This window comes from Bolinopsis microptera, chromosome 5, assembly GCF_026151205.1.
Source record: "Bolinopsis microptera isolate Bmic1 chromosome 5, MBARI_Bmic_1.0, whole genome shotgun sequence".
In the NCBI taxonomy this organism is placed as follows: Eukaryota; Metazoa; Ctenophora; class Tentaculata; order Lobata; family Bolinopsidae; genus Bolinopsis; species Bolinopsis microptera.
The window spans coordinates 16,075,307-16,091,480 of NC_087076.1; the positions used below are offsets into that span (position 1 = coordinate 16,075,307).

Here is a 16,174-nt window from a genome sequence, read left to right on the forward strand (position 1 = left end):
TCCAAAACGAACATCGCTTCTTCGTAGACATAGAGCTGATCGCCATATTGGTCATCCTTAACAGCATCCACCTGTGACTGGAAGAAGCTGAAGCACTTTTCAGCGAGCCATGTCACTTGGAATGCGTGACACATACTGTTGACATCTCGAAACGTGGACTTTGAAATGGTTTTTATGTTTCCAGAGTAGGATGCATCAAGGAAGCATTGCACAGCATCTTTGGAGAAGGCTGAGGCGTCAACAAATACTGTACTTGTTTGACCGTTTTCAGTTGTCAGTTTCTTGATCATGGGACTATTGAAGGACATGACAGTTGAGTTGGCAAGGAGTTCCTCTCCACCTTTTAGCAGAAACTTGAGGTTGCCGTGGGACGGGGATCCGAGATATTCAATCCCGAAATCCGTAGGAACTTGAACTTTAGCTATGCTAGCCATAGCTGTTGTAAAACACAAGTTCTACTACGAGTAACTTACACCAATATTTCGTAAGGGAGAGCACAGCTCTGAATTTAGGAAGAATGTTCTGAAATTTACTGACTATGGTTAATCGATTATTGATCGTTACGCTAAGGTTAAAGTTTCAAAATGGATGTTCTAAATCAGTAAAGTGTGTTTTAAGTTTGTTGATATATTTAACTGTATAAATTAACTATTCAATTTATGAAGTCTTTGTTGTTGGCGGCTCATTTGTGATTTATAAAACAGTTTATGATGCCCATTGGTTTCAAAAAACCTTTAGATTAAACAATTTATCAAAGCATCATAGCAACTTTCCTTTCCATATGACACTATAATTGATTAATCTTGAACAGAAATGCATTTAACTTAACTTTGACTTCCTTATTGGTTACTGTAAATCAAAAATCAAAACTAAGCCTTTAACTAGAACAACTTTCCCCGCCACAAGAGGTAATTCCCCGTTATGATAAGATATTAAGTGTAAACCGTAACTGCTATTTCCTACAGACAAACCTTAAATCGAACCCTCAAAGTCCCATCGAACTAAATGTATTATTCCCTTGGACTGCTTGTTAGCCTAACCGATACACTTTCAGCACCAATTCAAAGACGACGGTGAACAAGATAACGATAAGCAACCTGAAAGAATCAGATTTCGGGAAATACGCATGCATTGCGTACTACAACAGCTTGACAAGCTCACTGTTATCCCCTGGTGTTGACCTTACACAGCTCAGTGAGTCTTTTAACAGTAAACTTTTAACTTATAAAGTTCTATACAACTCACCAGATAGATTAACATTAAGATAAGAACGTATCTATCTTAAATGAACCCTGTGGAGCGGGTTATATCTGATAGACAGCTCCGAGTGCGCATATCTAAAATAACATACAAATTGACCTTGGAAACGGTAACTTAACATTTCACTTATCTCCACAGAAGTATTGTCGGTGTCAGAATCTATCGCAAAGACTGCTGGAGAGTCCACCGCTCTGACATGCTCCGTCAGTCAGCCTACAGGTCTGTCTGTAGATGCTGTTCTTCAGTGGACCAAGGACAGTGTACCACAAACAGGTGAGCCCTCTACCTCTCCATTTCTCTGTAAAATTTGATTCGATAACTTTTTATTGCTTTGTAAAAATGAAACGTTTCGTCTCCAAACGGGCAGGTTTCATGGTAAAACTATAACAACAGGTGTCTAACAGCCGCTTTCCCAGGTGCAACCGCTACTACACAAGGAACAACCCGGACTCTGTCTCTCCCCCTGAACTCCCTAACCCTCTCTCAAACCGGGGACTACAAGTGCTCTGCCACTTACCCTGGAGTGGCTGGATCTCTGGAGACTGATAATGTCAATTTGTTTGTCCGAGGCTGGGTTACCACTCTGGGAAGTGATTATATTGTGGATGGTACTGGGAGACAATTTGTTTGTGTTGCTCAGACTGAAGCTGAACCTGTTGTTACTTGGTGGGTTCAGACAGACTTTTAACTCATGAAGTCATTTACACTTTTAACTCATTAAAAAATATTAACTGGATAATGGATATTGAAATAATTGATGTTATGTGGGGCGCTCCTCATGCCCAAAAATGAGCTTTATATGGCTTGAGCACGATTTCAGTCTTAATACCACAAAAGTTTTGTAGGTAGCAGTGACACTTTAAGAACACAATACCTTCTTGCTGGGTTCATTTGCAAAATTTATCAGGCTTCCAGTTCCAATCGCAATTTTTCTGCTTTTTGGTTGTGTTTCCTTTAAGCATGCCATTATATGCACTATATGTGCAATAATCTACGGACAGTGGCCGTATGTAATGTACAATAAGCAATAAGCATGTACCGGGTAGCCGCTTATCAAATATTTAAAAAGATAAGAGAGCTCGCTAATTGCTAACCTCGTGTACCAGGTATGTCGGAGGTCGAGCAAAGTCTGCAAGTAAGAACACCTACGAAAACAACCAGGTCACCAGTGTTTACGATATCGGTCTAACTAGATCAGATACCAGTATCGAGTGTCGCGCCACCGTTAACGGGTTAACAATCAAAACTTCCGGGACTATCGGAGTACTCAGTAAGTAAACTTATCATTCTTATTGAATAATATACAGAATGTGTATATATATAACTTACAGATATTTAATCAACCTTTTTACCAGGTCTGTTGAGTCATGTCAAGTATTATTTATTTGGTTCATTTTGTTTTTATTTCACTTTTATCCTGCCATTGGAATGAATCTATAATGACCTTATTTCAGAAATGAAAAGCTACTCGGCAGAGGATGTGACCATTTTAGCTGGCGCCACCAAAGCCTTCACTTGCGCATTTTCAAATGCAATGAATCCATCAGCTACTTGGTGAGCAATGAGCATTTATATTAATCATAATGAAATTTAAACTGATACCCTAGGTATACCTACGCTAGAAAGAATAGAAGCTTAAGAAGTCATGTTTAACTCTAATCTCACTTCAAATTTATCAACTACTAATAATAGTAGTCCTTTCTCCGGCATAAACTCACAAAACCCACCCAGGTATAAAAACGGAGCAGCTTTCGCCTCTGACAAGGATATAGAAGCGGACTACTTTAATACGAGAACCTCAACTCTTACTATCACCACCGCAAATGTGGACGATAGAGGCACTTATTCTTGTTCGGTCGATTACCCTGCCGATGGAAACGGCTTCGATGCAGGAGTACTGAAAACTCCAGGATTCCTAATCTCCGTTACATGTGAGTTTTATTGAAGCTGTAATTATAGTGCGAATTATATAGGTTGTTAAGTGACAAGAAGCGATTTTCTATAAATATCACTTCGTATAATTTTATGGACTTTTAGAACTGCATGTATAAGAGTAAAACAATCAATTATGAAGATAGAAAATACATTGCACTATGAGCAGCAGCAACTAAATAACACAGCAAGGACAACACGAAAATGGGGTTCCATAATTTCTAACATAATCACACCTAATGTGATATTAAAACTGATCTTAACCATCAAAAACCACACTTTATTATCATCTTGTGTTTTCAGCCTTCTGGGAAGCCCCTACTGACATTTCAATAGTGGAGAACTCTGTTGCCAGACTGACCTGCGCTTTCATCAGCAGTGGGGAGGCGACCAGTATCACCTGGAAAACTGGCAGCGGTGGCTCTTGGTCAGACGTAAGTTCTACTCTGTAAAAACTTTCCTATTCTATGTGCAAGTTAGATGAGGGGTCACTAAACTCTAAAGTTAATAAGATATGGTGTCACATGCGGGGTGATAAAAACTACTTCAATATTCCATGATGAAGAGCTATTAGCTCGGTTGAGATAGATAAAGTCTTAAATCCTCAAGTCGGCAAAATAGATTTTCGTTATTTTAGCGTTCACCACATCGCACGAACAAAAAAATCTTATAACTTCTTGAATAACAATCTCTGATCAAGTCGTTTAAATCAATCTCCGTTCGTCAAAATCTCTAGAATCAGTCTCTCGTAGTCGTAAAGTCGTATCAATTTGAGTAGAGTTTGTAGTCTTAACTCTCAAGCCTTCATTTGATTCGAGTAAACTATCAAACATCTGTGACGGGTTTATCAACCGAATGTGCAGAGGCACTGTTTGTCGCAGCTAATAGACCGTTCTTTTTGGTTAGCTGATTATAAGGGCGATTATCAGAAGTCAGACAAATAGTACTATTTGGTGGCGGTTCACACAAAGGTTTCAAATGGAAGACTAAAGAAAGAATTGAGTGTCCTTTTCTGATGAGCGTCTCCTTGGTATACGTCCTGGCCCTTTGGTTGAGGAGGAGTATCGTGAGGGGGTTTAACATGGATGTGAAGCATGCTACAGTGGGGAACGTCAGCAGAGCAAAGGTCACCCCAGAAATTCCGGTTAGAGTAACGAGGATTAGAACGACCGACACAACGTACGGCAGGTTCATCAACAAGATGGTAACCGAGCTCCTTGTCCGTTTGTCCGGGCTCTGGGTTAGTCGTGCCTTGAAAATGACATTGAGCACCGTAAACAAGGAGGAACTTATCCCGATCAGACACTGAGAAACGTTGAGGATCAAACAAATCCTGGATAAATTGGGCCCCAATCCTTTGGGGGCGGGGAATATTTTACAACACATAGTGGAGAGGTTGAGTCCAGCCATGATGACAGAATACACCTTGATGTACCCCATCACGATCCTACTGGACACTCCTACAAAGGGATTAACAATACAGATAAACCTGGTTACTGCTAACATGGCAGTGGAGACCTGAGAGATACAACTGCACGTGCAGATCATCAAGACGCCGATTAGGATGGCGATGCCAGCGGGGTCGGTTACAGGAAGGTTGTAGACATTGTAGACCTTTGGGAGGCAGATGAAGATGAGGTAATGTATGATGGGGTAACTGTTGGTGAGGGTATCACAAACTGCAATCATGCTAAATAGCTTCCGGGATAGTCTGTCTCTTCTTCCTCTTCTCCTGAAGATTTAGTGCAGATTTATAACTTAGAATATAAGCTTTAAGTCGAATAATTCTCTAATATAAACAGAATTTTACATACAAATATTATTTAATGAACAGTAGTAAGGGGAAAAAGGAAACTTTAAACATTACACAATTAAAAGACTGAGCAGGGCATATTTACCAGTGGTAGTAGAAGATGATGGGGTTTAAGATGGTGGAGACAAGAAACCCCACTATCATCAACCCCGCCACAGCTAGGTTTATCTTCGCATTGAGATTAAGGAGGGTATCGTCCTGTTTCTTCAGCCAGATCAACATTGTCACTAAAAGCTGTTAGAGCACACAGGTTTAGATTTGAGGGACAGGTATAATATATGTATAGGTTAAAGTTTCAACTAGACTAGGAGGCTGGATCAGATAATATCTTAATTGGCATGTGCTGAATGGGCCTAGGTCACCAAATTGCAGCCGCTCGTGGTCGCTCTTCATTATGACCAAGCTAATGAGAAGATTGTGATAATTTTCGCGTAATAAACATGCTCGGTTAGGTACGGTTAGGTACGGTTAGGTACAGTTTATCGTTAAGGTGTGATACGAATGGTTGCAGCCTCAAATTCAGCTCATAGTTTAGAGTAGTATCATGGAAATTTTACCGTCAAGGGAGGAACTTGAAACATATATAAATGATACGAAATGTTTTATTAGCAGGAGCTTTCAGAATACATGTGTAAATCGTTATCAGTCATAATAACCCAGTTATATTGTGAACAACGTTGTAACTGGGTGAATTTCCTGGTTACAACTGCAACAATACCTGTCTGCCCTAAAATTTAATGTTTTGGGCCTATATTATGTTATAGTGGCGGCATAGTATGGCATCGTGGCGTTGGTAATCGGTGGACCTAGCTCAAAGCCTGAAATTTCTTGCTAATATGATATTTTAGCTCCAACAACATTAATATAAGGTAACAAATCGTTTGAGATAACGTTGATGTTGAAGAAAATACTGATGAAAAAGTAAAATGGTTCATTACATTGGAGTTCGTTTCGTTGCTCAAAAACTTGAAATATTCCAAAATAATAATATTTAGAATTTTGATTTATATGTTGGTTTACTCCAGTCCTAGAAAATAATCATCAGTCCAATGAAGTCACAAAATCGCAGAAAATTTGCAGATAATCGTCAAATTATGAACAGCTAAGTATTTTTATGAATTATCTTTCTTCTTCGAAATTAGTTCTCTAGAGACTATACTTTTGTGTCGTAAATGGAGCAGTAAAATGTCGAAAATAGATTAGCCGATGCTAAATTATCTAATTTTTGAAGTTGTGCTGTGCTAAGTGGGATTCATTTTACTAAGATGATTCATAAGTATGGACCATCTGGCCATTACAGCATTACGAACCCAAAGTATTTGCCGGTGTCTCGTAAATTACACTACGAAATAGCTTAAAAGAAATTGAATGATCGCAGACCATTAGTATTGCATTAGTATTGCATAATATTGCAATAAGGTGACCACAAGACACTTTATTTCTGGATAAGGCCAGCAAATGACCAGATGCCCATGACGAAAAATTATAAATCATTCTAGAATTATATAAGACACAGAAAATAAAGAGCAGAGAAATAGTGAGTCCTCACGTTTTTATATATATGTACATTATATATATATTATGACCATGGTCATGAATGCACGTGAAATCATGCTGATTGATCGTTCAAACTGGAATACTGAGCACATTAATACTACTCATGTGTACCAAAACAAACTGATAAAATATTCTCCGCCACTCTTAAAGCAGGGAATTATATGCGTTCTAAAACCACACTGTATATCTCTGCAGGTTTCACAAGATCTATCTACGAAGAAATACAGTAATCTGGCGAAGGTTACGACCAGTGTCCTCACCTACCCCTCTACAGGCAGTGGACAGTACCAACAGTACAAATGTGCAGCTGTGTACCTTGGCACTACCGTGGAGAGTGGAGTGGCTACCATCACCAAAACAAGTGAGTTATTAATGAGGGGTTACTAATAAAGTTAGTAACTAATAATTATAAAGGGACGAAAGAAAACGCTCAAGTTTGCTATTTTTCTCAGATGAATCATTTCATTTCAACGTATTTAAACCAATATAGAGGGTGACAATTCATAGGCTCACGTAATAGCCTGATGAGAGCCTGATAAGTGGTGATAGTGAAATAAGGCTTCTAATGTCGCGTCATCCCTTAGCTCCACAAACTGTACCGGCGTGTCTAGACAATTACTTATTTCTCTGCTCAACAACCCACATTTAGAATAAGTGGAAAAGCATTTTTTAAAAATTATAATATAATGATACCTGAAGGCCAGGGCCGTAACTCGAAAAGTCAAAAAGCCTAACTCTACTCGAGTCTCGAGCAGTACGATAACTCAATAAGCTACATCAGCCAGATGTTAGTTGGAACACTAAATAAATTCATCAGATTACTTGGAGGTCTGCCACGTTAGAATGTTGCACAGCACGCATGATGGATGTTAATCATTTAACTATTATAGCCTAGGCGTGATGCTATGGAGGAGCAATGATTATTAATACTGGGAAGTGATGAGAAGCAATGATTATTAATACTGGGAATATAACAGTCCTATAACTCACAGCTACCCCTTGATGCTCATGACCAAATCTGTTTATAGTTATTAGTCTATCTTTATCATCGCCTTTGACCTTTACTGGCCGCGGTTGAGAGAGACTTATTATGTAGTAAAGTCTAGAATCATGACACAACAGGCAAGATCGAGACTCAATAAATCAGTCTTCCATGAATAATGAGAGTTGTGGAATTAGTATTAGTCCTATTTCCGATCTTTGAACCATTGTTATCCGATTATTCATATTTATTGTAATGAAAATATATGAATAATAAGAATATATACATTATACATGATGCAGACAAATTATTCCCATTACCATCGCTATTTTGAGAGCCTCATGCAGCCTATTCTTATCGGGAATAAAATCCGTACTGATGGTGATACTGACACGAACTCCTTATTTCAGGATCTATGAGACTATCATCTCCTAGAGATGTTTTAAACATATGTACTGGATATATATAAGTATATAGCTTGTTATAGATATACTATACACCAGTTCACGTATCATTAAGCTTTTACATGTAAGAGATCCGTGGCCAGGGACTGATATTCGTTCAAATTTTAATACAAACAGCTTCATCTACATTCTAGTTTCTACATATTATTATATTAATGTTATAGTTCCATGCGGAGTCCAGAGTTAATGAGCGATTAATCTCCAAATAGATTAGGTTAGACAAAGTTCGCTTAACTCAACACTTTTTGAACAATGAGACATCACGAAAAAGTTAATTACACACAATGTCGCGAGTAAGTCAGTAGAGCTGCTACGACCGTAGTACCGTATACTCCATACAATTGCCACACGGATACTGTGCCACAGTAGTATGATCCAAGATAAAGGCTCGGAAACGCCGGTCTACCACCTTCCTTACTTACCAACCTTAATAGAATAATGCTACATTGTTATAAAGCTAATGCACTGGCATGATGCGAATAGCTGAAAATATGAAGAAACAAAAAGCTGAAAAATATCACGGTTAAGCGTCAATCTAATCTGGAAGCCAGGTGTTTGAATAAATTTACTGGGATGAGCTGTGAACTTAGAGCTAAAAGGTAGAGATACGCTCAGACTGAAAGATTGAACTGGTTAATTGTTATTGGAATATAGTGGGATCGTGGGATCGTTTCATTAAATTATCAAATTCCGCAATGGAGATTAAAGCTGCTTAATTTGTCCCATGTGGTGCTTTGTCACTGATGATACCTTAAATCTAATCGCCGTGGCCATGTGGCCCATGCTACCGAATCTAAACGCTGGCCAATTGGTTATAATTCCTAATAATCAATAATATATAATATGGATCTTATTTCAGCCTTTGGATTTACGTCTGTGTCAAACGTAGTGACACAAAACGATACCAATACTGATGTGACTCTGACATGTAACGGAGTGTTCTCCAGCAGTGGTGATGTCTCCGTCACTTGGTGAGTTTATCAACTAATTACAACACTACAAATCTATTACATTTATTGAGTATTATGTATTGTCATGGAAACGTTTTAAACGGGTAAAAGCCAGTCTGGCTCCATAACATAAAGGCCTCGTTTTGATTTGTATTGAGAAGCACTATAAATATTATTCGCTTATTATTATAGCTCTACTAAATTCAATAAAAACATAATATGTAAATAAATAAAACTTAATCACATTCCCACAACCATACTAATCTCCACTCCCTACCCAGGTTAAAGGACGGCAACAAAGCTGATAACGGAGTAGAAAGCACCTCGGATATAACCGGAACAACCACTAAATACAGCTACACGATAAGCTCAGCGAGTGTGTCTGACACCGGCATGTACCACTGTAGCATGACCAGTACCAGTGCTGGCACTACCGTGAAGAGTCTCGTTATGCCGCTCTATGTTAGAGGTGGGTTATTGTTATTTGACACGTGGTTTGACACGTGGCAGCACGTGGTGTCACGTGGTTTGACACGTGGTGTTGTCGTGCAACGCACTTTAGTTCAAGTTTGTACATCATCACGACTAGATATTTACTGGTTAGAGATTGTTCCTGCTTCTCATGAGGCGTGTTTATTGTTTTCTTAAAGGCGTTTAATATTTACTAAATAGATTATTTTAGCAATATTGAAACTAAGTGACGGTGAGTTAAACATGAATGACAATTCTCTCGATAAAGCTGGTAACTAAGCCCTGCAATATGACAATTTTTCTTTATAAAGCTGGTAACTAGGCCCTGCAATATGACAATTTCTCTTTATAAAGCTGGTAACTGGACCCCACGATATGCTAATATATGCTAATTTGCTTATTTGCTAATTTGCCAATATCATAATTTGCCAATTATATACTAATATGCTAATTTTCCAATATCCTAATATGCTAATATGGTAATATGTTAATATGCTAATTTGCTAATTTGCCAATATGCTAATATGTTAATATGCTAATTTGCTAATTTTCCAATTTTCTGATATGTTAATATGCTAATATATGCTAATATATGCTAATATATACTAGTATATTCTAATATATGCTAATATATGCTAATATATGCTAATATATGCTAATATGTGCTAATATGTGCTAATATATGCTAATATCCTAATTTGACTGTATAATGCTCGACCCAGGTTTCTTCGAGAGCCCCGTCTTCCAGTTGATCGACAAAGGAGGAGAAGCAACCATGAGCTGTTTAACGTCTGGAGGTTATCCAACGTCTATATCTTGGTACAAAGACGGCTCTATCGTAAGTTTACTTGTAATGAAATAATCATGTTGCATTATAAATTAAATATCCGTGACTCTACCCAATGACACAAAACGATTAAAAAAGCGCTTTAGAACGCTTAACAATGAGGAAAGTAAATAACCAACCCCCTTCTTAACCTCAGATTCCTCCCATCTCATTCAACAATAAAATTACAACGAGAGCGAGAGATACCATAAATGTAGGGTCTGATCTGTACATTTTCAACTCGAAACCCTCCGATGCCGGTGTTTACCAGTGCAAAGCAAAGTGGGATGATGTGGAGGCTGAGTCAGATGCAGCTTTGATGCTTCCCGCTGGTCAGTAAGGATACCAATAAATAGTCATAAGTATTGATATTGACGATTAACAAAGGGAGTGAATAAATAATATAAATAGTAGGTAAATAAATATAATAGTGAGTGACCTCCATCGTTAATTACTGCAAATAGTATACTGGCCGAACTGAAAAGTTTAAACTTTTGATAACAGCACTCATCAAAATAAAATTGCCTGGCTATTAGAGCATTAGTAGCGGACTTGTTGAATAAAACACGTGGCGTAAAACTAATTACGCGACCCTTTGTGCTATCATATACTTCTACAATAAAGGAAAACAATTAAAACTATTCAAATCGCTCTAAATGATAAATTGACTGTTTAAATTCATAATTCAAAATTCTCTACTCAAATCACTTATCATACTAACCAAATAATTTATTTCTAAGCTCTTATTATTATTTCAGTGACTTATAATTTTAAGTACCTTTATCATGAAAACTGTAACGATATCGTTTCTACAAGCTTGCAAATAAACGTAATTAAAAGTAATTAAACTGATAATTTAAAAAGTAATTTAACCGCTAATTAACGAGTTGATACCACCCACAGAGGTAGCAATTAGTGAGCAGTTCGGTATTATCGGGAGTGCAACAACCCTCCTGTGTGTCGGTATCTCACCTGATGGCTACAAACCCCAACTCAGTATCTACAATGGAGAAACTCTCCTTTCTAAGAACGAGGACCCTGACCTGCTCAGTGTAAGTATACCTGCTTAGTTTCAGTATTATAATGGAGTACCACTCATTAAAATGGTCATCTGGAGAGCTCAGCTGCTTCGTAATTGGACTTAAAATTTGTAAGCCGACAAAATTGAGACGATGAAGGAAATTAATTTATGTAAATTAAGATGAATAATTTATGACTATTAACCATATGCAGGGCACGACGGACAGCTACAATGTAGCCCACGTAATAACGTCTGTGAAAGAATCTGACTTCACGGACACGTACAACTGCAGATTTGGGTACGACTCAGCATCTTTGACGAGCGAATCCTCCGAACTCAAGAAAATAGGTAAGCAATAAACCTGTTACAATGTGTCCAATCAAATGGAAATGAGTAAGAAGGCACTAAGCACCGGACTCGTGTCCGGTGAGCAAAATGTAATATCAGAACAACATACTGAAATAGGAAATGCTGGGGAATCAAAGCTGTGATTATTATTCTTGTATCAACCCAGTTATATTATTGGTCTGAAGATCTCTTTGTAACCTTATAAAGCGGAAGAGAACTATGATATCAAGGAATAAATCAAATTTCACAATTGATAATATTTGATCATGCGATCGACTTGGCAATGGCATGGTTAATTAAAATAGCTCTATAGACTCTATTTTGGACGGCTTCCATCCTACAATTACATCATGCTCCTTCACGAATACCTCACTAATTGTCCCCCTCACACACCAGCTAACCAATACCTTCCTTCAGACATGCTGTCCAGCTCGACCCCCCAGTCAGTAGCGTACGGAGAGTCCGTGACCCTGACCTGTACCTCAACCCTTGTCTCCAGTGCTGATGTAACCACCACCTGGGTCAAGGAAGAGTCTAGTGTGGCCAGTACTAACGAGGGACCCGCAGGTACATAACTCGGCTAACATTTATTGTCGAAATATTTTACCTTAACCCTTTAGAAATGCCTGGTAGTTTTTATGTACGACAGAACTCATTCTGTAAAACACAATTTTAATTGACGAAATATTTAACCTTAACCCTTTAGAAACCCCAGAGTCTGTGTACAAAGCAAGTTTAAAGTTTGACTCAGTTAGTGATGCTGACGCTGGAATATACCAGTGCTCTATGGACTACAAAAACATTGGTGTTCTGACCTCATCCGATATCATTCTCGGAATTGATTGTAAGTTTGCTACCTTTATTTTAACTTTTGGAAGGAATTTTAATCTTTAGCCCTATATGATGTGGATGATATCAGGCATATACAATTACACTCAATCAAAAGAAAAAGGTTAATATTTGCAAAACAATTTGATGTTAACGAATACAAGTATTAGTGATTAACGATCATAAAATAGTTAAGTTATCAAATTCTATGTAACGCATTTTAACGTCATTCTAAAACCAGCTTCCGCTCAACAAATCAACTTGAACACCAATAACTATCAATCAGCACCAATAAGATTACTTGGTGAACGACCAATTAATAATTAGGTAATAGAGAACCTCTGACCGCTGCCGATGATTAAAATATGATGGTAGGAAAGTCGTACTTAAAACGGGCATTTGAAATAGTCTTTCTATTTCTCTAGAAGGAATGCAATCCAAGTGACAGCTCCATTTACGAATTCCGTGGACGATTTACATCATAAATATCAAAAAATGTCGTGGTATATTGAATTGAACGAGTGTGAGCATGAGTGATGGATAAATTTGGATAATGCATAACGAAAGGATGCATCTTGTAACGAAATTTGAAACTCATTATTCAAGCTGAGCTCCTGCATTGATTATGTGTCGTTCTAAGGAGTAAACAAAAACTCAGAAACTACAAGGATAAATTCACTTTATAGATTGAAAGGGCCTCATGGAATTAAACTGATTAGTGTAGTCGGTGGTGGTTTAAATAGTGCAGATGTAGGCAAAACTAGATTAGAGTTAGACTTTTGGGTTAAGAAGCAATAAAAGTTGACAAAACATCGTGCGCCTTTCAGAGGCACCGCTTACTAAATAGGCAAGAAACGGGCTGATAACCAACAACTAAACTTTACCTCCTCGATATAAATTTGTATTGGAACAAGTGTTGTCGCGCTGGCGAACGAATAAATAACAACGGCTACCGCTATCGTGCAAACTAATTACGTTGACAATTAACTAATAGCCGTTCAATTTTGGTGTTGAGTGAAACTTAATTCCCAAAAAACTGGTATTATCTCGGAAACTAAATCGATTAAGTGCTATCATTCACGGCTGCTTCGACTGCCAGGGTTAACACCTTTTAAAGACTGACCTGTCTGAATATCGTTCAATGCAGAAGTTCAAAGTGCAACTAATGACAAAGTGACGATTGGAATGTAACATGAAGTCCAAACTTTGAAACTCATTCGTTGTCTGATTGCTGAAAATATTGATTATTGAAACCCACACCTTTTTCAGCCTTCAAGACCCACCCCGAGGACAAGGTGATGTTCGCTGGGTACGAACTTATTTTGAGCTGTCTAATTAAATCTAACGTTGATATTCGGTGGAAAAAAGACGGAAACTTGGTCTCGGAATCTGTGAGTTACAGCTGTAAAGTACTGAAATTATACTTTATATTAGGAAATAATTGTAAAATATCATTATAGAATAATAAAGCTTATTGAAAATTATTAACCCCTGTCTCCTCAGGACTACATCTCAGTTCAAGGCAGCAGCCAATCCTCTTCCACCCTGACCATCACCAAGGCAACCTCTGCCAACAGCGGAGAGTACCTGTGTGAAGCCCCGGTCAACGGCAAGATTATCAACACCGACCCAGCCTCTGTCACCGTGTACGGTGAGTGGTCTAGGCCCCCTGTGGCCAGCGGACTCAGTCTCCAGCATTGGAATTGGGTTTTTTTTGTATTATCCTTAGCTCAGTTTTAGATTTTGATGTAGATCGTCAAAAACATCTTTTGGATTTGTTTATTCATATTTATATTGATATCTATTTATCAATATTTTATCATTTATTCACATTTATTTATTTATTAACCTATTTATCTATATATATTTATTTATTTGTTAACTCGCATATTTACATATATTTATTTACTTGTTAACTTATTTATTTATTTTTTCTCCATAGACTCAGTGATGACAGTTTCTAATGAAGGTTTCGTTAGAAACTGTCATCACTGGGTCTATTCAGAAAAGTCAGAAATTTTCTTGAAAAAAAAAACATGAGACTCAATAATATAACACGACTTAATCACATATTTATTTAGATAAGCCTTTTTTAAATCCGACTACTGGTAAAAATATCAAAAGAGGTTGTTCAGAATTTCCCTGTTATTAGTTTCTTTAAACACTTTTCAATAACTGCGGTGTAGTTATTGATTACTAGCATAATATGTTGAAAGTGGAATACAAAATGACTTGATTGTAGAGAACATTGGAACGCTGTTGCTAAACTGGAATGATATAACTAACTGGTAACATGGCGGGACCTTAAACCTTCAGGATCTAGAATTGGCGAACACGTTGTAAGCATTGTCCCTCATGACGACAAATTATATTGACATTACGCAACTCTTTAGTCTTCACGTACCGGTAATCATTTACCGAGCGACCTTTCCATTGGAGGATGTAAGCAATCGGTATTGTACGTAAACATGATTACTGAGCAGCTGACTGTACAAAGCTCATCTTTAAAGATAAAGTTTTGCTTAATAACAGAGAGCTCGGTTAATGGCCAGTAATATGAATAATGCAAACTACTCTATCATGAGGTGCCATTGTCCACTACCAAGACAATGATATGACGTCAAAAAACAAAATCTATAATGACCGCGTCCACTTTGAATATGGCCACGGCCCATGATGCTGAAAATAGAAAATATCGCAAAAATAAACAGGCAGCTGTTTTTGCCGCTATATTTGCAGCTGTATTTGCGGAATATGTTTTCGAGATAATTTTAAATGAAGAGGCAAGTTATTATGAGCGGATGCTATTTCCAACAATGTAAGTATCTCGAAACCGGTGCCGGACGAGAGATAAGTCTGAGATAATTACTAATTTTGCAAGATTTTTATCTACAAAAAAACAGAAGAAGTCTAGGATCTTGATATAATTGTTTCGTGGTGAAACACTATATTTTTTTCTTTATTAAAAAATCGAATTCAATGGACAAAGCTTATTTTTATATAATTTCTCGTCGCAAACGAAAAATTTGAAATTTTGAATGATTTGAAAAGATCTTAAACAGTATATTCTTAAACAATATTATATTATAAATTGTCTATGTTTAGAATTTTAACTTATCTTCTCTATTTCAGAGTTCGAATCTAGTCCAACATATAAAAAGGTGGTGGTTGGAAGTCCAGCAACTCTGAGCTGTTCCACCCAATCCATTCCAACAACTCCGACTATCACCTGGGAGAAGAACGAATCTGCTTTCACCCAAACAAACCTAATCACTGATACCTCTGATTCCAACAGCCAGGTATTAAACTTTTTTATTCTGGATATTTTTTATTCTTCTGGAATTTCTGGGGTTTTATATTTTATTTCACTACAAAATAAACTAAAGATTTTCCCTAATCTGGTATAAATAATGGCTGACCATAATCCCCCTCAGTCCTCCCGTCTGGTCCTCCCCTCCACCACACCAGATGACTTAGGAGTGTACCGCTGTAAAGCAGAGTACCCTGCTGACGACAACAATGTTGGAGGGATCCTGTATTCGGACGAAGCTGCTCTTATTGTCCTGTACATTGGCATGGAGTCTGCAGCTTCTACTTCTAATGGAAATTCTCTCACCATCACTGCTACTCTTATTAACGACAAGGAGGTTTTTAATGCGAATATTTGTTGACGTTTTTTATGTTGTCGAAAATTGAGATTAAAATTTATGAACATTGTGTAA

General features: G+C 37.5%; 1 protein-coding gene across 1 annotated transcript in view; it reads left to right on the plus strand.

The window, feature by feature from the left end:
- Positions 1 to 16,174, plus strand: part of LOC134815491 (titin-like) — a 63,429-nt gene that overhangs the window by 45,942 nt on the left and 1,313 nt on the right. The window contains exons 78-97 of the mRNA XM_063824029.1: positions 1,055 to 1,194; positions 1,399 to 1,533; positions 1,677 to 1,926; positions 2,367 to 2,530; positions 2,715 to 2,814; positions 2,992 to 3,191; positions 3,496 to 3,626; positions 6,758 to 6,923; positions 8,868 to 8,979; positions 9,240 to 9,427; positions 10,152 to 10,267; positions 10,413 to 10,587; positions 11,159 to 11,307; positions 11,489 to 11,624; positions 12,042 to 12,191; positions 12,340 to 12,468; positions 13,722 to 13,843; positions 13,956 to 14,103; positions 15,585 to 15,751; positions 15,887 to 16,099. Coding sequence (XP_063680099.1) covers positions 1,055 to 1,194; positions 1,399 to 1,533; positions 1,677 to 1,926; positions 2,367 to 2,530; positions 2,715 to 2,814; positions 2,992 to 3,191; positions 3,496 to 3,626; positions 6,758 to 6,923; positions 8,868 to 8,979; positions 9,240 to 9,427; positions 10,152 to 10,267; positions 10,413 to 10,587; positions 11,159 to 11,307; positions 11,489 to 11,624; positions 12,042 to 12,191; positions 12,340 to 12,468; positions 13,722 to 13,843; positions 13,956 to 14,103; positions 15,585 to 15,751; positions 15,887 to 16,099 — 3,091 coding nt within the window. The remainder of the gene's footprint in view (positions 1 to 1,054; positions 1,195 to 1,398; positions 1,534 to 1,676; positions 1,927 to 2,366; positions 2,531 to 2,714; positions 2,815 to 2,991; positions 3,192 to 3,495; positions 3,627 to 6,757; positions 6,924 to 8,867; positions 8,980 to 9,239; positions 9,428 to 10,151; positions 10,268 to 10,412; positions 10,588 to 11,158; positions 11,308 to 11,488; positions 11,625 to 12,041; positions 12,192 to 12,339; positions 12,469 to 13,721; positions 13,844 to 13,955; positions 14,104 to 15,584; positions 15,752 to 15,886; positions 16,100 to 16,174) is intronic.